The sequence below is a fragment of the Oncorhynchus keta genome, chromosome 1, assembly GCF_023373465.1.
Source record: "Oncorhynchus keta strain PuntledgeMale-10-30-2019 chromosome 1, Oket_V2, whole genome shotgun sequence".
NCBI classification, from domain to species: domain Eukaryota; kingdom Metazoa; phylum Chordata; class Actinopteri; order Salmoniformes; family Salmonidae; genus Oncorhynchus; species Oncorhynchus keta.
Genome location: NC_068421.1, coordinates 71177430 through 71199114, shown reverse-complemented (window position 1 = coordinate 71199114; position 21685 = coordinate 71177430). Strand labels below are relative to the sequence as shown.

General features: G+C 43.2%; 1 protein-coding gene across 1 annotated transcript in view; it reads left to right on the top strand.

Moving 5' to 3' along the window:
* Positions 1 to 21685, top strand: part of LOC118392472 (sec1 family domain-containing protein 2) — a 198320-nt gene that overhangs the window by 24354 nt on the left and 152281 nt on the right. Inside the window, exon 4 of the mRNA XM_035784486.2 lies at positions 4737 to 4912. Within this exon, the coding sequence (XP_035640379.1) occupies positions 4737 to 4912 (176 nt within the window). The remainder of the gene's footprint in view (positions 1 to 4736; positions 4913 to 21685) is intronic.

Below are 21685 nucleotides of genomic sequence, written 5' to 3'. Positions count from 1 at the left end.
ATATAGTCAAACTCTCTGAATTAGAAAGGCATAGGAGAGATGAAGAGGGATAGGGAGAGAGAGGTTTTTACAAAGAGCCACAGCGCCACCTATAGAGAGCTTCCTCTGTCTGTGTTTGCCCATGTGGCCACAGAGGAAATGTAAACCACATGTTGGCTCTCTCACTCACTCACTCACTCACTCACACACACACACACACACACACACACACACACACACACACACACACACACACACACACAGCTCTCAATAACTTTTGTTGTTTGTTAATGAAGCAAAAGAGCCCTAAGCAGAGGGTAAACATACTATCATATAGGCAGAGATGTACACATCATCACATACATTTTGTACACTTAGACTCACATCGGTGTATGAATGCCATGAATCATATGTAGCATGTCTTGTGTACACACACACATTGGCTGACATGTAAGTTAGCATGTGGCAGGTCTGTGCAATAGTAATCGAGGGGAGGTGAGCTGGGAGGGGCTCTGTGGTCCCACTGCAATCACAGAGGTAACCCGGCTCTCTTAACAAGCAGGTTGGAATATGTGCCGGGGGGGTCTCGTACACGCTACACACACATGCTGCCGAAATAGTCTGAGAGCAGCGCCATCCTTTCTAATCCCGGGGGGCTCGCTCTCTTCTGGGTTTATTTTGACAAACGTACCTCAGATAAAGTGAGGGCGGGCGGGAGGGAGGGAGGGGGAGAGGGAGGGAGGGAGGGAGAGAGAGAGAATTCTGCTATAATGCCTGCGGGGTCACATGACAAGGGAGGAAACAGCTGTAAGTTAGACAGATTTCACGCTGACTACACACATGTAGTAGTATTCATACCAACGTTATAGACTAATGCTCACAAACACACCTAGTACTGTTCACAGCATCTACTTCCACTGTAGCATTGTTTACATAAATACTGTGTACATTCCTGCACGTTGTATGACATGTACTTTATGTATACATCACAAGCACATATAGTCTCTGGATCCAAGTTTGCTTCACTTCACCTCGCAGGAGGATCACACTGTCCAGAGACAATTCATCTCTGATGTTGCTGAACGTGTTCAGAGACAACGAGACACATTCTCACAACAGAATAGGCTTGTGAAACCTTGTGCGTCTGTGTCAGTCTGAGGGCGTTCAATGTTGTTTTTGGATGTTTGTACAGCTTTGGTTTCAGTATGTGTGTTTATGTATTTGTGTTTGACTGTGTGGAGATCTGTGTTTGTGTGGGGGTGTTTGTGTGCCTTTGATTGTGTGTGTGCTTTATATTTTGTGTGTGTGTGTATGTATGTATGTGTGTATGTATGTATGTATGTATGTACAGTGGGGTAATGTGATTTTCTGGATTTGTTTTCTTCTCATTTAATCTGTCATAGTTGAAGTGTACCTATGATGAACATTACAGGCCTCATCTTTTTAAGTGGGAGAACTTGCACAATTGGTGGCTGACTAAATACTTTTTTGCCCCACTGTGTGTAATAAATATATATATATATGAGAGTGTATTTATATTGCAGTGGAAGAGAACAGTGTTGACAGGATCTGTACTGGCTCTGTAGCATATGGCCTAATTCGGACAGTCTTGTGGGATTTTTCACTTTGCAGAAATTGGAGACTATGGCAGATACTTGATTGTATACACTCACTCTCACTCTCACTCTCACTCTCACTCTCGCATCCAGCAACAGTAATTTCCTGCTCTCCCAGCCAACAAGATCACAACCATGCCAGAGGAATCAAAACACACACATTCTCACATTCTAAAGAGGAGAAGAAGAGCCGGGCTACATATTCTCACATTCTAAAGAGGAGAAGAAGAGCCAGGCTACATATTCTCACATTCTAAAGAGGAGGAGAAGAAGAGCCAGGCTACATATTCTCACATTCTAAAGAGGAGAAGAGCCGGGCTACATATTCTCACATTCTAAAGAGGAGAAGAAGAGCCGGGCTACATATTCTCACATTCTAAAGAGGAGAAGAGCCGGGCTACATATTCTCACATTCTAAAGAGGAGAAGAGCCGGGCTACATATTCTCACATTCTAAAGAGGAGAAGAGCCGGGCTACATATTCTCACATTCTAAAGAGGAGAAGAAGAGCCGGGCTACATATTCTCACATTCTAAAGAGGAGAAGAAGAGCCGGGCTACATATTCTCACATTCTAAAGAGGAGAAGAAGAGCCGGGCTACATATTCTCACATTCTAAAGAGGAGAAGAAGAGCTGGGCTACATATTCTGTTTCTTTATGAACATGACACATGCTGTATGCATCTGCACAGTCTGTCCCTTTCTCTCTTGCTGCTTCACTCATTTATACACACAGGTGCAGCGATGTGGCTGAGCGTGTTGTGTGTACTCTACTGTACAGTTTGGGAGTAGGCCCAGTGATGTGTTCATAAATAAACGCCCCAGGTCTTTCCCCTACTCTGCATGAATAAAATCCCCTGCTCCCTCCTCTGGTCCATGCAGCACCATGATGTACAAGCCAGGACTGTGAGTGAGAATCACCACTGTTCAGCTTCATGCTCAAACAGACAGTACTTCTTAGTCCCTGAGTCACCCACATACTATCCAACTGAAAACGAAAGTCATCCCCCTGGTACAGTTTTAGGGTTAATAATGGTTGGCCCTTGGCTTCCTAGCATCGTTCAGGGGTTGAATGTTGGTTGATCCTCAGACTCTTTGTGGGCCTTTCATTCTCCTCTATCATTTTCTCTTTCTTTCCTTAGCGCGTTCTCACACTTTACCCTTACCTCTTGGCTAGATTATGGTTGTCCCCCAGTATCTCCCTCTCTCAGGCCTGTTCTAGGGCTAAATTATGTTTGGCCCTGGCTGTGATTTTCCTTCCCACTCATGGGCTGAGTTATTGTTGGCACATCAGGCTCAGTGATGCCTGTGTATACTTCCAGGCTTTTTTACTGCCACGGCCAGGGCTGTTCACAATAGGGCTTTTCACTGTCTGGATATTCCTGGATCCGGGTTCATTCCTCAATTATCTTTTAATGTTGCAAAGGTTTCCTGATTTGCTTTTGAACACATCTTCCATTCTGCCTGTTGGTGCCACACAGAGAGCACATACAGGTTGGTTTAGGACGATGAGAAGACTACATTACCCAACAGGCTCAGTTTCAGCAGTCTTGCTCACTGTGAACTTTACTCAGCATTAGACTTTGATTTCTGGGAATAGGAGTCCTTTGTTGTTAGGCTAACCCTGCCAGTCTAACCGTTCTTGATGAAAACTCAACAAGTTTTATAATCCAGCGTTAATAACAAAGTTGTTCAATTGAAGTCGTTATGTCTGTATTTAACATGACTCCATACTTTATATTTTTTATTCTGGAACGTTGTGCCCCATTTTTCATTCCGCCTCTGTTTCTTCTCTATACATGCTAAAGAAAACATTGGCTGTGTAATCCAACAGGAAATAGTCCCACATCTGTTCCTGCTTCTGAACATCAACATGAAGAAGTGGGGTTTATGGGGAGTTAATGTGTACCCCTCTCCTCTCTCCCCCAGTCCTGGGGTCACTCCGTTCCCCTGTCCGTCTACCTCCAGGCTGCCCTCCTCACCCCCACCTCCTCCACTTCTTCATGTGTCTCTGTGAATCATCCTTAGAGGAGGGAGGGTCTTAAACAGTCTGAGGAACTCAGCTTCACTCTGCCAGCTCTGCAAATAATCAGACAACCTCTGATTCACAAGTATTAGTCAGTCTTAGACAGCCTCACAGGGACTCTTATCACTCACTCACTCACTCACTCACTCACTCACTCACTCACTCACTCACTCACTCACTCACTCACTCACTCACTCACTCACTCACTCACTCACTCACTCACTCACACAGTATATACAGCGCCATGAAAAAGTATTTGCCCCCTTTCTGATTTTCTCTAATTTAGCGTTTCTGATACTGAATGTTATCAGATCTTCAACCAAAACCTAATATTAGATCAAGGCAACCTGAGTTTACAAATAACACAAAAAATGTATACTTATTTATTTAATAAACTAAGTTATGCAACACCCAATGCCCTGTGTGAAAAAGTAATTGCACCCTTACACTCAATAACTGGTTGTTCCACCTTTAGCTGCAATGACTCCAACCAAACACTTCCTGTAGTTGTTGATCAGTCTCACACGTCGCTGTGGAGGAATTCTGGCCCACTCTTCCATAAAGAGCTGCTGTAACAGCAACATGTGGGTTTTTTAAGAATGAACTGCTTGTTTGAAGTCCTGCCACAACATCTCAATTGAGATTAGGTCTGGACTTTGACTAAAACATTCCACAACTTCAGATTTGTTGCTTTTTAGCCATTTTCATGTAGACTTGAATGTGTGTTTTGGATCATTGTCTTGCTGCAAAGGGGGCAAATACTACTTCACACATTCTATCATACACTATGACTCATATAAAACATAGACCCTCACACTTTGACAATAACACTCGAAGATACAGATACACACTTTCACAGAAAATACAGTTTGCCCAATACATGATTATGGCTGAGGTTCTCACAGCCTTCTCCTCCAAGCTTCTCTTCTCTCTCCTCTGCCTGTGGAGTCTGGCTCTAGTATGGCAGACTAGTATGAGTATGCTAGTGTGTATGCACTGAACCATACAATACTATGTTATTGGTTGTATGATCGACTGGTTAATTACATTTCATTGAATAGATTAATAAGAAATTAATATTATTTCCTCATGTCGGTTTTGTCTCTCCCTCTCTCAGGCCGTGTGACCCCGGAGCAGCTGTGTTCCTACGTACAGCTCTTTAAGAGCAACTGGGGGGCTCTAGAGAGTCACTGTGGGGTAATACAGCTGGGCCTGGCCACCGCCCAGACCCTCCGTCACCCCACACTGCCCCGCTGGGACTCCTGCCTTGCTTTTGAGAGGCTCCTCCTGCAGGTATACTACACACACACACTCCGCCACCCCACTCTGCCCCGTTGGGACCACTGACTGGGGGGGTGACACTGGTGAGGCAAGGTGACCACAACTTTGTTGGGATAAACTGTCTGTCAGAGAAAGAAAAACACACTGTAACTCTCTACTGTGGTTTATAAACACAGCCAGTTGTGTTTGTAGGAAACAAAACATGCAGTTCCTGTGTAAACTTCTGGGGGGAATAGCCTGCTTTCCAGTCAGTTTTTAGAGTTGTTGGGGTGAACGGGAGAAAAGGAAGCAGTTTACCAGGATGGATTGGGGCGGATGTGCACGTCTCAGACCATGGCAGGGTCAGAGTTTATTGGAGAAGGGGACAGAGAGAAAGACGGACAAGAGAGAGTAAACAGCTGAAGTGTCTCATCACACCTCTGACCGATAGCAGTGGTCTGCTGACAGTTTAGAATCTCTCTCACTCTGAGTGGAGACTGAGAGCGGTAAGGCACCATGTTCTAGAGTCTTCTAATCAAATTAATACTACTCTATTCCAAAGCCATTTCCTCCTCCTCTTACCTCTGTTTTCATAGTCTCTTTATATTCCTGAAGCTGTAAAGCCAGCAGCAGGACAGCACAGTATTTAGGAACTTATTAAAGTAAATCACGGAAAAACAAAACTGGCCTGCACCTGCCAGCGTCCCATGCCAAAGTGGAATTTGAAAACAATCTTGTTTCTTAGCTGAGCTCCTGGGAGGAAGATGCTTTGGCTTATTTGGTACCAGTATCCTTCGTACCATGTTAGTCCACATCAAGCCATATCACGCCGTTTGTTCTGTACCCTTCTGACCTCGTTTGTTCTCATAGTCCACTCTGCCTTTCAGCTTCAGTATCATAGTAGTCAGCAGGCGTTTATGGAAGAAAGTGGAAAATGTGTCCTCAGTTAAAAATAGATACCAGGTAGGCCCAGTGATAACCATCTTATCTCAAGTGAGTATTGTTTTTGTTTGTGTATGTTTGGAACCCCATTCAAAACACATTCTTGGAAAATCAGCAGACCTGGGTTCAAATACCATTTCAAATATCTCAATGACGTTCACTTACAGTACCAGTCAAAAGTTTGGGCACACTTTCCAGGATTTGTCTTTATTTTTACTATTTTCTACATTGTAGAATAATAGTGAAGACATTGAAACTATGAAATAACACATATGGAATCACGTAGTAACCAAAAAAGTGTTAAATAAATCAAAATATATTTGAGATTCTTCAAAGTAGCCACCCTTTGCCTTGATGACAGCTTTGCACGTTCTTGGCATTATCTCAACCAGCTTCACCTGGAATGCTTTTCCAACAGTCCAACAGAGTAGGTGAAAAGAGATCATCTGTTCACCTACTCTGCGTCTCGCTAAGACATGGCGGTTGGAACCAAAAATTTGGACTCATCAGACCAAAGAACAGTTTTTCACCGGTCGAATGTCCATTGCTCGTATTTCTTGGCCCAAGCAAGTCTCTTCTTCTTATTGGTGTCCTTTAGTAGGGGTTTCTTTGCAGCGATTCAACCATGAAGGCCTGATTCACGCAGTCTCCTCTGAACAGTTGTTGAGATGTCTGTTACTTGAACTCTGTGAAGCATTTATTTGGGCTGCAATTTCTGAGGCTGGTAACTCTAATGAACTTATCTTCTGCAGCAGAGGTAACTCTGGGTCTTCCTTTCCTGTGGCGGTCCTCATGAGAGACAGTTTCATCATAGTGCTTGATGGTTTTTGCAACTGCACTTGAAGAAACTTTCAAAGTTCTTGATATTTTCCGCATTGACTGACTCATGTCTTAAAGTAAAGATGGACTGTCGTTTCTCTTTACTTATTTGAGCTGTTCACCTCCCATACCTTGTCACAACACAACTGATTGGCTCAAACGCATTAAAGAAGGAAAGCAATTCCACAAATAAACGTTTAACAAGGCTCACCTGTTAATTACAATGCATTCCATGTTACTACCTCATGAAGCTGGTTGAGAGAATGCTGAGAGTATGCAAACCTGTCAAGGCAAAGGGTTGCTAAATTGAAGAATCTCAAATATATATTTTGATTTGTTTAACACTTTTGTTTACTACATGATTTATATATTTGTTATTTCATAGTTTTGATATCTTCAATATTATTCTACAATGTAGAATATTGTAAAAATAAAGAAAAACCCTGGGATGAGTAGGTGTGTCCAAACTTTTGACTGGTACTGTATTTGCAAACTAAGTAGCTATAATAAAAATAAGAAGTAGTTGCATATTTTTATTTTAATTGTATTTATTTTGACAGTCTTTTCAAATATTATTTTCAATTACCTGGGTTAAATGTATGGGGTGTATTTGAGTCAGTGTTTTTGATGTACAATTTGTCCGACTATTCTTTATATATATATATTTTTTTTTACAAATAATCATTCAAATACTCAAATCAAAGTACTTGTTCTGGTATGTGTATTTGAAAATATTCAAGTGGACAACAAAAGTATTTTAAATACCAGATACTAAATTGCACATTTCAGGTCTGGAAATCAGATCTCCCAATCAATCCTTGCAGCTTGACTCGTGACGTGAGAGTTGATGTTTGCAATCAAAACGGACCTGTAATGTGAGCCCCAGTTTTATTGAGGTATTAAGTTAAATGAGTTTGTGTGCTCCTCTCACCTCTCGCTGTTGATTTCATCTCACCACAATGTTTGGGCTCTGGCTACAGTGTGGACACAGAGAAGGGTATTTACATTGGAAACTGCATGGCTGGATGAAATGGCTCTTTTCTCTGGCTGGTGTGGCAGTTGCCCTGTTTACCCTGCCTGAGTGTGTGAGAGGAGCAGTTTGGCAAAGCTGGACACGCGGTGCTGATGGACACAGTCCCAGACCAAGGTGGTGGTGTAAGCTTAGTTAGGCCATGGGAACAGGCTGTAACCATGAAACTGGAGGTCCTGTGAAGTCAGGTCAGGCCCTATTTTTATTTTTTATTTCACCTTTATTTAACCAGGTAGGCTAGTTGAGAACAAGTTCTCATTTGCAACTGCGACCTGGCCAAGATAAAAGTAGTTTGACACAAACAACAACAGAGTTACACATGGAATAAATAAACAGACGGTAGAAAAAGTCTACATACAGTGAGTGCAAATGAGGTAGGATAAGGGAGGTAAGGCAATAAATAGGTCATGGTGGCGAAGTAATTACAATATAGCAATTAAACACTATAATGGTAGATGTGCGGAATATAAATATATATATTATGAATGTGCAAGTAGAGATACTGGGGTGCAAAGGAGCAAGATCCATAAATACAGTATGGGGATGAGGTAGCTGGATGGGCTATTTACAGATGGGCTATGTACAGGTGCAGTGATCTGTGAGCTGCTCTGACAGCTGGTGCTTAAAGCTAGTGAGGGAGAGGCGGCCAAAGGAAAAATTGGCTTTGGGGTTGACCAGTGAGATATACCTATGGTGACCAGTGAGATATACCTATGGTGACCAGTGAGCTGAGATAAGGCGGAGCTTTACCGTGCAACAACTTATAGATGACCTGGAGCCAGTGGGTCTGGCGACGAATATGAAGCGAGGGCCAGCCGACAAGAGCATACAGGTCACAGTGGTGGGTAGTATGTGGGGCTTTGGTGACAACTGATGGCACTGTGATAGACTGGTTCCAATTTGTTGAGTAGAGTGTTGAAGGCTATTTTGTAAATGACACCCCGAAGTCGAGGATCGGTAGGATGGTCAGTTTTACGAGGGTATGTTTGGCAGCATGAGTTTAGGGATGCTTTGTTGCGATATAGGAAGCCAATTCTAGGTTTAATTTTGGATTGGAGATGCTTATTGTGAGTCTGGAAGGAGAGTTTAGTCTAACCAGACACCTAGGTATTTGTAGTTGTCCACATATTCTAAGTCAGAACCATCCAGAGTAGTGATGTTGGACAGGCGAGTAGGTGCAGGCAGTGATCGGTTGGAGAGCATGCATTTAGTTTTACTTGCATTTAAGAGCAGTTGGAGGCCATGGAAGGAGAGTTGTATGGCATTGAAGCTCGTCTGGAGGTTTGTTAACACAGTGTCCAAAGAAGGGTCAGAGGTATACAAAATGGTGTTGTTTGCGTGGAGGTGGATCAGATAATTCACCAGCAGCAAGAGCGACCTTGATGTATACAGAGAAGAGAGTCGGCCCGAGAATTGAACCCTGTGGCACCCCCATAGAGACTGCCAGAGGTCCGGACAACAGGCCCTCCGGTTTGAAACACTGAACTCTATCAGAGAAGTAGTTGGTGAACCAGGTGAGTGCAGAACGCCACAGGATGTTTTTGTGCTGGTCAAGGGCAGTCAGGTCTGGAAAGAACCAAGGGCTATATTTATTCCTGGTTCTACATCTTGAATTGGGCATGCTTTTATTTAAGATGGTGAGGAGTGCACTTTTAAAGAATACCCAGGCATCCTCTACTGACGGGATGAGGTCAATATCCTTCCAGGATACCCGGGCCAGATCGTTTAGAAAGGCCTGATCGCTGAAGTGTTTTAGGGAGCGTTTGACAGTGATGAGGGGTGGTTGTTTGACCGCGGACCCATTAAGGATGCAGGCAGTGATCGCTGAGATCTTGGTTGAAAACAGAAGAGGTGTATTTGGAGGACAAGTTGGTTAGGAATATCTATGAGGGTGCTTACGGATTTGGGGTGGTACCTGGTGGGTTCATTGATCATTTATGTGAGATTGAGGGCATCAAGCTTAGATTGTAGGATGGCCGGGGTGTTAAGCATGTCCCAGTTTAGGTCACCTAGCAGCACGAGCTCTGAAGATAGATGGGGGGCAATCAATTCACATATGGTCTCCAGGGCAGAAGGTGGTCTATAGGAAGCGGCAACGGTGAGAGACTTGTTTCTGGAAAGGTGGAGTTTTAAAAGTAGAAGCTCGAGTTGTATGTTTTCTCTCATGTTAGAAGTTAGTTACACCATATTGGAATGGTTAAAGGGTGAAATAGTTTTTATTTTTGTGATAAAGATGTGGGTGTAGTGAAAAAATGTAATTGTGTAGGCTGACCATGGTGGTTGGCCAGTGATCTAGCTAGATGTGATCAGTGTGATAGGTGGTGTTAGTTTAGGGTGTTTACAGTGTAATGAAGGGGTCAGTTCAGGTACAGTAATTACCTTGGAGTAGTGCTTTACCTCAAGGTTCGGGACACTGCCACCCTACCCACCAATGCTTCCCCTGCATCTGCCCCCTGCTATGTGTCATGCTGTGAACCCAGGGGCCCTGGAATGGAAAGAGTGTTGGTTTGAATGGGGCAGGTTTGGGACGTACCTAGCCACTATCACAGGGCCTGTGTGCATCCGGGGACTAGTGCTAGACGGGTGGGGGAGCAGCAGGGAGAACCTCAACAACCACTTCCCGGACATCACACTCGCTACTTCTACACCAACGACCCAGACAGAGCTACTTCTACACCAACGACCCAGACAGCGCTACTTCTACACCAACGACCCAGACAGCGCTACTTCTACACCAACGACCCAGACAGCGCTACTTCTACACCAACGACCCAGACAGCGCTACTTCTACACCAACGACCCAGACAGCGCTACTAATACACCAACGACCCAGACAGCGCTACTTCTACACCAACGACCCAGACAGCGCTACTTCTACACCAACGACCCAGACAGCGCTACTTCTACACCAACGACCCAGACAGCGCTACTTCTACACCAACGACCCAGACAGCGCTACTTCTACATCAACGACCCAGACAGCGCTACTTCTACATCAACGACCCAGACAGCGCTACTTCTACATCAACGACCCAGACAGCGCTACTTCTACACCAACGACCCAGACAGCGCTACTTCTACACCAACGACCCAGACAGCGCTACTTCTACACCAACGACCCAGACAGCGCTACTTCTACACCAACGACCCAGACAGCGCTACTTCTACACCAACGACCCAGACAGCGCTACTTCTACACCAACGACCCAGACAGCGCTACTTCTACATTAACGACCCAGACAGCGCTACTTCCAAACCATACATGTACTACATTCCTCCCATAGACAAGCTAGTGGCTGAGCCAGTTAGTGAGGGATACAATCTCTCTGAAAGACTGACTGTGTGATAAACTGAATGAGCAGGTCTAACTCATGGGGGAGTAGGACTACTTCATTGAATTCTGATATGAAAGGATAGCGACAGTCAGTCAGTCATGGTGTCTGTTGATCATTAAGAGTCAGTAGTAATAGGAGAGCAGCGCTAACCTCTCCACCCAAGCCTGTTTCTCTAGCTCTGCTGATATTAGCACGGCCTGCCTCTCATAACATTCAGCTGCCAGTTAATACTGGTCAGCAACGAGGCTTCTGCTCTATCCCACTGTCGCTGGGTCACACATTACTAGAACAGCCAGACTCCATATCCCCATCTGATTGTCTGTGGGTTGCTATTTCTGTCTCTCTGACTCTTTACTATGTTTGAATGCGTGTTTCTATTTGTATGGCTTTTCTATTGTACTAATATGCCATGAATGTAATGTATGCCTGTCTCTCTGTCAGACTGATTGTCTGACCGGGTATATGTTGTTCGTAGGTTATCTTTATGTATCTGTCTGTCTGAGGTATTGTTAACCTGCAGGCTGCAGCCTAGTGACCCACGCGTCTTGTCTGCCCCTTCTGCAAGACTCCTGACCTCTATCCCCTTAACCTTAACCCCTGACTTCTCCTGCACAAGCTCAAACATACAGCCACGATAGGCCCTGCAGTGTCAGAGGTTTGAAAAAAATGTACTTTACAAAAATGTATGTTTTTCTTTATGTACTGTACAGCCATATCTAGACATAAATCAGAGAAAGTTAATAATCAGAACCATATGCAGTCTATTCTGGTCAACACAATCAGTTTAATGTAACTTGTAACTGAAATAGGAAAAATTGCAATATTGGCCTGGTCCTCTCTGTACCTCGTCTCTTATCTGAGCTGCATGCCACAGACCGAGGGGCTTTAAGCCTGTAATTGTCTTTACCCCAGGGGTATGGAGCCTGTCCGCCAGCCAGCCGAGACATTCATTCCCTCTCTGGACTGTCTGCTACTGCTGCCCCCTGCCTACCCCCACAAGGCATCGTGACGTTGTAGGGGGCTGGAGACTGTAACAAATGAGTGTGAATGACTGTGTGATATGCTGGTCTGAGACATCCAGGAGTCCATCGGCGCTGACCCCTCAGACTCCCCACCGCTTTACAGCCTCATTTCTGAGCTGACCTGGACTGACCGTTCCCCCATCCAGACCCCCCCTCAGCCCTGGGGGAAGAGAGCGCCTGGTAAACCCGGTGGAGCAGCAGGGGGCTGGGAGTCCCTCTGTCTTTCTTGCGCTAGGACAAGGACTCTGTCTTACTTCATTTACTCTGTCTGTACCCCTCTTTTCCTCTCCATCTACCCTCCTAGCCTTTCTCTTTCATTGTTCAGCATGTCATGTTCTGCTCATACAATGGGGCAAAAAGGTATTTAGTCAGCCACCAATTGTGCAAGTTCTCCCACTTAAAGATGAGAGCGGCCTGTAATTTTCATCATAGGTACACTTCAACTATGACAGACAAAATGCGTGAAAAAAAATCCAGAAAATCACATTGTAGGATTTTTTATGAATTTATTTGCAAATGGCTAAGGCATGAAAACCCATTTTATGACGCTCCCGACAAACAATTATTGTGCTGATGTTGTTTCCAGAGACAGTTTGGAACTCAGTAGTGAGCTTTGCAACTGAGGACAGACAATTTTTTTACGCGCTTCAGCACTCACCGGTCTCGTACTGTGAGCTTGTGTGGCCTACCACTTCGTGGCTGAGCAGTTGTTGCTCCTAAGACATTTCCACTTCACAAGTGGGCAGAAATTTGACTAACTTAGAAAGGTGGTATCCTATGACTGTGCCACGTTGAAAGTCCCTGAGCTCTTCAGTGAGGCCATTCTACTGCCAATGCTTGTCTACGGAGATTGCATGGCTGTGTGCTCGATTTTATACACCTGTTAATTTCAAGTTGTGGTCACATACCTATGTACAGTTGAAGTCGGAAGTTTACATACACCTTAGCCAAATACATTTAAACTCAGTTTTTCACAATTCCTGAAAAATTCCCTGTCTTAGGTCAGTTAGGATGACCACTTTATTATAAGAATGTGAAATGTCAGAATAATAGTAGAGAAAATGATTTATTTCAGCTTTTATTTCTTTCATCACATTCCCAGTGGGTCAGAAGTTTACATACACTCAATTAGTATTTGGTAGCATTGCCTTTTAAATTGTTTAACTTGGCTCAAACGTTTCGGGTAGCCTTCCACAAGCTTCCCACAATAAGTTGGATGAATTTTGGTCCATTCCTCCTGACAGAGCTGGTGTAACTGAGTCAGGTTTGTAGGCCTCCTTGCTCACACATGCCTTTTCAGTTCTGCCCACGCATTTTCTACGGGATTGAGGTCAGGGCTTTGATGGCCACTCCAATACCTTTGATATTGATAATACTTTGTTGTCCTTAAGCCATTTTGCCACAACTTTGGAAGTATGCTTGGGGTCAGTGTCCATTTGGAAGACCCATTTGCGACCAAGCTTTAACTTCCTGACTGATGTCTTGAGATGTTGCTTCAATATATCCACATAATTTTCCTACCTCGTGATGCCATCTATTTTGTGAAGTGTACCAGTCCCTCCTGCAGCAAAGCACCCCCACAACATGATGCTGCCACCCCTGTGCTTCACGGCTGGGATGGTGTTCTTCGGCTTGCAAGACTCCCCCTTTTTCCTCCAAACATAACGATGATCTTTATGGCCAAACATTTCTATTTTTGTTTCATCAGACCAGAGGACATTTCTCCAAAAAGTATGATCTTTGTCCCCATGTGCAGTTGCAAACCATAGTCTGGATTATTTATGGCGGTTTTGGAGCAGTGGCTTCTTCCTTGCTGAGTGGCCTTTCAGGTTATGTTGATATAGGACTCGTTTTACTGTGGATATAGATACTTTTGTACCTGTTTCCTCCAGCATCTTCACAAGGTCCTTTGCTGCTGTTCTGGGATTGATTTGCACCTTTCGCACCAAAGAACGTTCATCTCTAGGAGACAGAACGTGTCTCTTTCCTGAGTGGTACGATGGCTGCGTGGTCCCATGGTGTTTATACTTGCATACTATTGTTTGTACAGATGAACGTGTTTTCTTCAGGCTTTTGGAATTTGCTCCCAAGGATGAACCAGACTTGTGGAGGTCTACCATTTTTTCTGAGGTCTTGGCTGATTTCTTTTGATTTTCCCATGATGTCAAGCAAAGAGGCCCTGAGTTTGAAGGTAGGCTTTGAAATACATCCGCAGGTACACCTCCAATTCACTCAAATTATGTCAATTAGAAGCTTCTAAAGCCATGACATTATTTTCTGGAATTTGCTGTTTAAAGGCACAGTCAACTGAGTGCATGTAAACTTCTGACCCACTGGAATTGTGATAAAGTGAATTATAAGTGAACTAATCTGTAAACAATTGTTGGAAAAATAATTTGTCATGCACAAAGTTGATGTCCTAACCAACTTGCCAAAACTTTTTTTTAGAGTGTATGGTAACTTCAGACTTCAACTGTAGGTGATGTTGTCTTCTGTGTAGCCTTATGTTGTTTGGTCTTCCCCTCTGTGTGTTTGGGGTTGAGACTGTGATTTTCCATGGGAGATGGTTGCTGTGCGGTAGGGAGCAGAGTCTCACGGTCCTCAATAGATCCTCTCCTGGTGAATCAAGTCAGTGTGGTCTGCTGACTGGTCCCCCTGGCGTCTGGCTCTTCTGAGCACTCTCCCCTTGCAGCTGGAGACCACAGACTGGGGAAAATCCCCACAGTCCGTTCTTTCATCCCTTCAATCTAATGAGGAAGGTTCTGGAAAGACTGGCGGGCCGTTGGAGAACGAGTCCTAACAGTGACCTAGTGTACCAGACGGACCCTGTAGTAACACAGTCAGCTGGAACCCTCTCCTCATCCTGCTGACTCTACACCTCATCTACCTTTCAGTTCATTTGTCTATTAGTTTGGATTATCTATTCCCCTGCTTATACAGATTATGGCGTAGTTACGATTTATTGTAGATGCACTAAGTAGGTATCTGTATTGGCCTGATATCCTTACACCTTCTTGTTCCTCTGAACACTGTGTTTGTATGGGTCTATGTGCATGCCCTCAGGCTGTAACAGTGGCTGTGCTTCCTGCCGTGTCCCATGACATCAGGGCGTTCCAGTTCATGTCAGCAAGCTATGACATTCACCATCTCAGATTGTTCTGAAATGGTTTCTGTAGTTAGAAACGGATAGGATAAAAATTTCTTCAACATTATTTTGTTACGTCAATTTGATTGCACCCAAATAAATATATAGAATTCATATGATATTAATTTATTAATGAAGCTGCGGCTTGGAGTATTGTTTACTCATACTATGTGTTCTCTGTGAATTTGGTGATGTTTTTCTCCGCCTGTTCAGAATAATTAGCCATTTGAAATATCTTGTATTTTACCCCATAGATTAGTATGAAAGTAGCAAGGGCCTCATTTATCAATATTGCGTTGAAATTATTCTGACATGCTACTTACGAGCAGCATTTAGAGTGTTCTAATGCACACCGGTAGGAGAGCACCATTAATAATTCTCAGCCAAAGTGCTCGTGCACGACCGTGGCTATTTGCATTTTGAAACGACCCTAATTCACCAAATATGGTCAAAATCATCCCTTTAAAGTCAGTGGGGAATGCCATATCATGAAATACAACAACACAACCAAAAAAGGTTGAGTACAACCAAAGTACAACCAAAATGTTTTATTTGGCCAGCTCAGTTGTGGCTTGACCATTAACAATAAAAACATAGCTACAAAGAGGACTATTATGACCATTCAAGTTGCTTTAACAATGGCAAATATACTTCAAATGAGTAGACAACACTCACCAATAAGCCATACATCTGTAACAGCTCCCTCTTGTAGAGATATAGACCAACATTGCTGTTCTGCAGAATGAAAAGCCATGTGTTCCACCTGGCCACCTTGCCCCCACATTCAGCAGCTTCTTTTGCGCATCACAACTCCTATCACCTATACATTAAGAGCATGGAAACCTTTTCTGTTCACATAGTTGAACTCGTTATTTGGATTTCCTTTTATTGCGATGTGGGTGCCGCCTATTGCTTTGTTGGTATTTGGGAACCCACTGATGGCAAAGAAATCCCTCTTGACTTCAATCACTTGTGCAATGATGTATGGAAATTGGATGTAACTGCTTGTTTTGCTGATGATTGCATCCAAAACATCAGCTCATCGAGGGCTGTGAGATGCCTATCGGCAAGCTCCCAACGAATAGTGCCCATTGCCAAAAACCTGAGGGTGGATAGCACTTGGAAGTGTACCGGAATGGTATGTGTTTTCTAAAGTAGGTCTTAATCCTCGCAGAAATCCATAAGATTGGTTTTGGAAAACGAGATGAGCCAATCTGTACTTTCTGCAAAGAGTCCCACCTGTCTCTAAAAATGTGCTCTATGTGAAATGCAGTGTGTGACAAATCTTCCAACAGGGCAAGATCAGCCTCTCATTCGATTTCCCATTATCTCAGTCTTTTATAGTATTTCAACAATAGTTTCACTTTCACATGCACCTCTAATTTAATAAATTACTGTACTTTAACTGGATTATTATCTTAACAAATGCACTGATGTGTTCAAATTATACAATATAACCTGTCAAGATATGTTGCATGATTTCACAATCGAGATGCAATGAAATATATATATTTGTAATTATTATTCTCACAAATTCAACATATATACTGAACAGAAATATAAAAGCACGCGCTCCAGCAGGTGTATCTCATTGATCATCCCTAAAGCCAACACCTCATTCGGCCGCCTTTCGTTCCAGTACTCTGCTGCCTGTGACTGGAACGAATTGCAAAAATCGCTGAAGTTGGAGACTTTTATCTCCCTCACCAACTTCAAACATCAGCTATCTGAGCAGCTAACCGATCGCTGCAGCTGTACATAATCTATTGGTAAATAGCCCACCCATTTTCACCTACCTCATCCCCACAGTTTTTATTTATTTACTTTTCTGCTCTTTTGCACACCAATATCTCTACCTGTACATGATCATCTGATCATGTATCACTCCAGTGTTAATCTGCAATATTGTAATTATTCGCCTACCTCCTCATGCCTTTTGCACACATTGTATATAGACTCCCCTTTTTTCTCTGTGTTATTGACTTGTTAATTGTTTACTCCATGTGTAACTCTGTGTTGTCTGTTCACACTGCTATGCTTTATCTTGGCCAGGTCGCAGTTGCAAATGAGAACCTGTTCTCAACTAGCCTACCTGGTTAAATAAAGGTGAAAAAAAAAAAAAAAAAAAAAGCAACATTCAACAATTTTACTGAGTAAAACTTTGGTGGCCTTTTATCGTCCCCAGCATAAGGTGCACCTGTGTAATGATCATGCTGTTTAATCAGCTTCTTGATATGCCACACATGTCAGATGGATGGATTATCTTGGCAAAGGAGAAATGCTCACTAAAAGGGATGTAAAAATAATAAAATAAAATAAAAATAAGCTTTTTGTGGGTATGAAACATTTCTGGGATCTTTGATTTCAGCTCATGAAACATGGGACCAACACTTTACATTTACTTTATATTTTTGAAAAGTATATTTTCCCCATTCACTAGACTTCTTATGACAAACAGTTCCCTTATTCCACCACTTGTCACTGTGTGTACGCATGCTCTTGGCTGTGTGTAAATTTACATACATTCTCAAGCAAACGTTCATATTGATAAATCTCACACTTTGCGTGGAAATTATTCCATGTGCCTACGTACAAATCAGGTTTTGCACACTAGATGCTGCTGTTACTGCCACACCCTTTTATCCATTTTGCTGGTCTCTTGTGTTTATTAAATGGATCACAAACATGTTTTTGCAACTTTGGGCAGTTAACCAAAAGCTTTTGCTCATGATGAAAAGGGTGTGACATTAACAGCAGAGACACCGGTGTCAGAGGAAGGCCCAAAAAAAGTCTCCAGTCACCCAAGGCAAGCTTACCGGAGCGCCAAGTCTCGGTTCAAAAGTCTCCTTAACTTGTTGACGCTACCCATCCTGGTGCAGGATAATTGTCATCAGCAACCGCTGAATAGCATAGCACCACAGTCAAATAATATTACTTTTTTCTCTTCTTATTCATGAAATCACAAGTGCAATATAGGAAAACACAGTTTAGCCTTTTGTTAATCCACCTGTCGTCTCAGATTTAGAAATGATGCTTTAGAGCGAAGCAATCCAAGCGTTTGTAAGTTTATCGATGGCACAGCATAACATGTACACTAAGCATCAAGTAGCTAGGTCACAAATCAGAAAAGCAATCAAAAAAATAACTTACCTTTGATGGTCTTCGGATGTTTTCACTCACGAGACTCCCAGTTACACAACAAATGTTCCTTTTTGTTCCATAAAGATTACTTTTATACCCAAAATACAGACGTTTGTTTGTCACGTTATGTTCAGAAATCCACAGGAAAGAGTGGTCACGACAACGCAGACGTATACTCCAAATAATATCCAGAATGTCCACAGAAACATGTCAAACGTTTTTTATAATCAATCCTCATGTTTTTAAAATATATATTCAATAATATATCAACCAAGTGTGTAGGTTTTTCAATAACAGCGGGAGAAACAATGGCGGCTTTACTCAGTTGCGCAAAACTCACTCTGAGAGCCCCCACTTATCCACTTACGCAATGTGATCCTTCGCTCATTTTTCAAAATAAAAGCCTGAAACTATGTCGAAAGACTGTTGACACCTTAGGGAAGGCATAGAAAAAGAAATCTAGTTGATATCCCTTTAAATGGAGGATAGGCATGCATAGGAACAGGGAGGTTTCAAAATAAGAGGCACTTCCTGATTGGATTTTCCTCAGGCTTTCGCCTGCAATATCAGTTCTGTTATACTCACAGACAATATATTTACAGTTTTAGAAACTTTAGTGTTTTCTATCCGAATCCTGACAATTATATGCATATTCTAGTTTCTGGGGCTGAGAAATAGGCAGTTTCAAATGGGTATGTTTTTTAGCCAAAAACGAAAATACTGCCACACAACACACAAAAGGTTAACAGCTTCTACTCCCAAGCTATAAGACTGCTTAACAATGAATCAAATGGCTATATGGACTATTTTCATTGAAACCCCCCTTTTGTTTTTACACTGCTGCTACTCGCTGTTTTATAATCTATGTATAGTCACTTTACCCCAACTCACATGTACGAATTACCTCGTAACCTGTACTGCCACACGTTGACTCGGTACCGGTACCCCCTGTTTGTAGCCTAATTATTATTATTTTGTTTTCATTTTTTACTTTTGTTTATTTAGTAAATATTTTATTAAAACTGCAATGTTGGATAAGGGCTTGTAAGTAAGCATTTCGCGGTAATACACCTGTTGTATTTGGCGCAAAACCTGGTACTTTCACACTCATTTATGTAAGTGACTTCAATGGTACATTTTTCTGAACAGGGGAAAAAGAAACATCACCAAATTCACTGAGTATACATAGTATGAATAAAGAATACTCCAAGTCACAGCTTCAAACTACTTGTCAAACATAGAGAACTGATACTGTGGGCTTGGTTTGGGGAGGTTCGTGAATGGCTATTGACCATTTATTTGGATTCCACACGTCTTAATCATTGTTAAGAGGTTTGGTCCAAATCGGATGCTGGGTACTTTATTTATTAATTAAATATTTTATGAATCCTATCGTTTGAAATGGCCAATTTGAGTAAAAATAATATTTCAACAAAATAATGTTTCAGGAATGCTCATCTTATCTGTTTCTAACTACAGAAACTATTTCAGAATGGGAGATGGTGGGTGTCAAACCTCTTTCTTGTGCTTTCTGTGGTGGAACGTCTCTGCTCAGCCTTCTGCCAGCTCCACCTCAGCAGAGAATAGCCATCAGCTCATTTGTCACTACCTGCTGAGCACAGGCCAGCAGAGATCACATGCCAGAGGGGTTGTGTGTGTGTGTGTGTGTCCGTCCGTCCGTCCGTCCTCTGCGGACGATCATGAGAGTAGATTGAAGTTTTCATGGTGATTGAACAACCGAGGATAAAGGGCGTATCTGATTGAAGAGTTAAGCATGAGAGAATTAATCCATTTTAGGGGTTATAATGGATGATTAGGCTGTAGAGGGTTAACCCCAGCGTGTCCATGCTGTACAGATGGAAACCTGACTGACTGGAATGTGTGAGTATGATGATGAATGACCCGTCTGTGTAGGTAGACAGTGGACTTTTCAGTCCCTTATGGGATGGATGCTCAGTGTTGATCTGGACACCACGGATAGGGCCCTATTGGCCTATAGGTTCCTGGGCAGTCTGAATTGGCAGACAGCAGACTGGTAGCAACCTCTACTGCCCACAGTTCCCTGGATGGAGCACAGACTCCTTCTTTGTCGACAAAGGGGTGAATGGGATGGTAAAACACTGCCATTTTACACAGCTAAGACCCCTGGGCCACTCCAGTCCTGCCCCAATCCCCCTGTCACCCCCTCTTCCCCACCCCAGTGCTTAGTGCTTACTCATGCCCACCCTGCACACCGCCCTCTCTCGCTCCAGGGATGCACTCAACCAAGTGGAACTGGACTTCCTGTGACCCCAATCTCCATGGTAACGGTCAGAGACAGAATCCTTCCACCCTTATACCCACCCTTATACCCTGCCATTAATTACCAACAATTCCCAGGTGGTCTGATGCAATGTTAGCCCGTGAAACCCAACAAAATAGATCCAGGTGAAGTTTAGTATGATAGGTTTGGCGTTTATCGGTCTGTAGCAGAGTGATGTTATGTGTTGCACCCGTCACACAGGTGAATCACCTCTGGCAGGCTTTAGGAAACAATATACTCTTGTTAGCCATAACCTGAGCCCACTCTTTGACCTTTCTGTTCTTCTACAATGTCTTATTGAAAGGAACCGTGTGATCCTTGTCAACCATGTCTCAGATGAACTTTGCCCTGAGAAGAGATATGTTATTTTCTGTCAGATTGAATCATGGCAAAAGACCCATGCTATCGCAATGGGATGTAATGCTATTCTCTCAGCATCCAGGAGTCCTGAGCGTCGGTTGGTTGGCAGAGAGGACCATGTTTGATTTGAGCAACCGCAGTATCCAGAACCCCAGTCCTGTCCAACGTCATGTGTTTATATGTTTTGACAACGTTGGATTTACCTGTTTTTTTAACTCAGCATTATTTCAACTGAAGCTGGTCTTTGCATTTGTGAGGAAATATGTGGATGAAAGAAATGCCTGCTGCCTTTTCTTTTTGACGGGGGGGGGGTGGTTCACTTTTGTTGTTCTTGGAATCAATGGCTATGAAATGAAACTCTTCTGTGGAGAGCTTTCTGGGGGCAGCCCCCCTGCTACCTTCCTACCCCCTCAGTGTGATTGACAGATGGGCATAGAGAGGGGGAGATGTCTGCTAGGGTCTGGAAATGCTTAAATATCCTTCTATCCCTCCCTCCTATATCTCTCTTCTTCCCCAATTTGTTTCAATAGGCTACCTCTTTTCTCCCTCCCACTCTGCGCCTCCTCTCAAACGTTAGTTTGGCCGGAGTGATGTAGATGGGTAGCCAGGCAAAAGGGATGAAGTTCTGTGAGCTGTGTGATTGACAGCTGGCTGACACATAATCCAACATACACTGATCCTTCCAGACACACATGTACTCACACCCATTT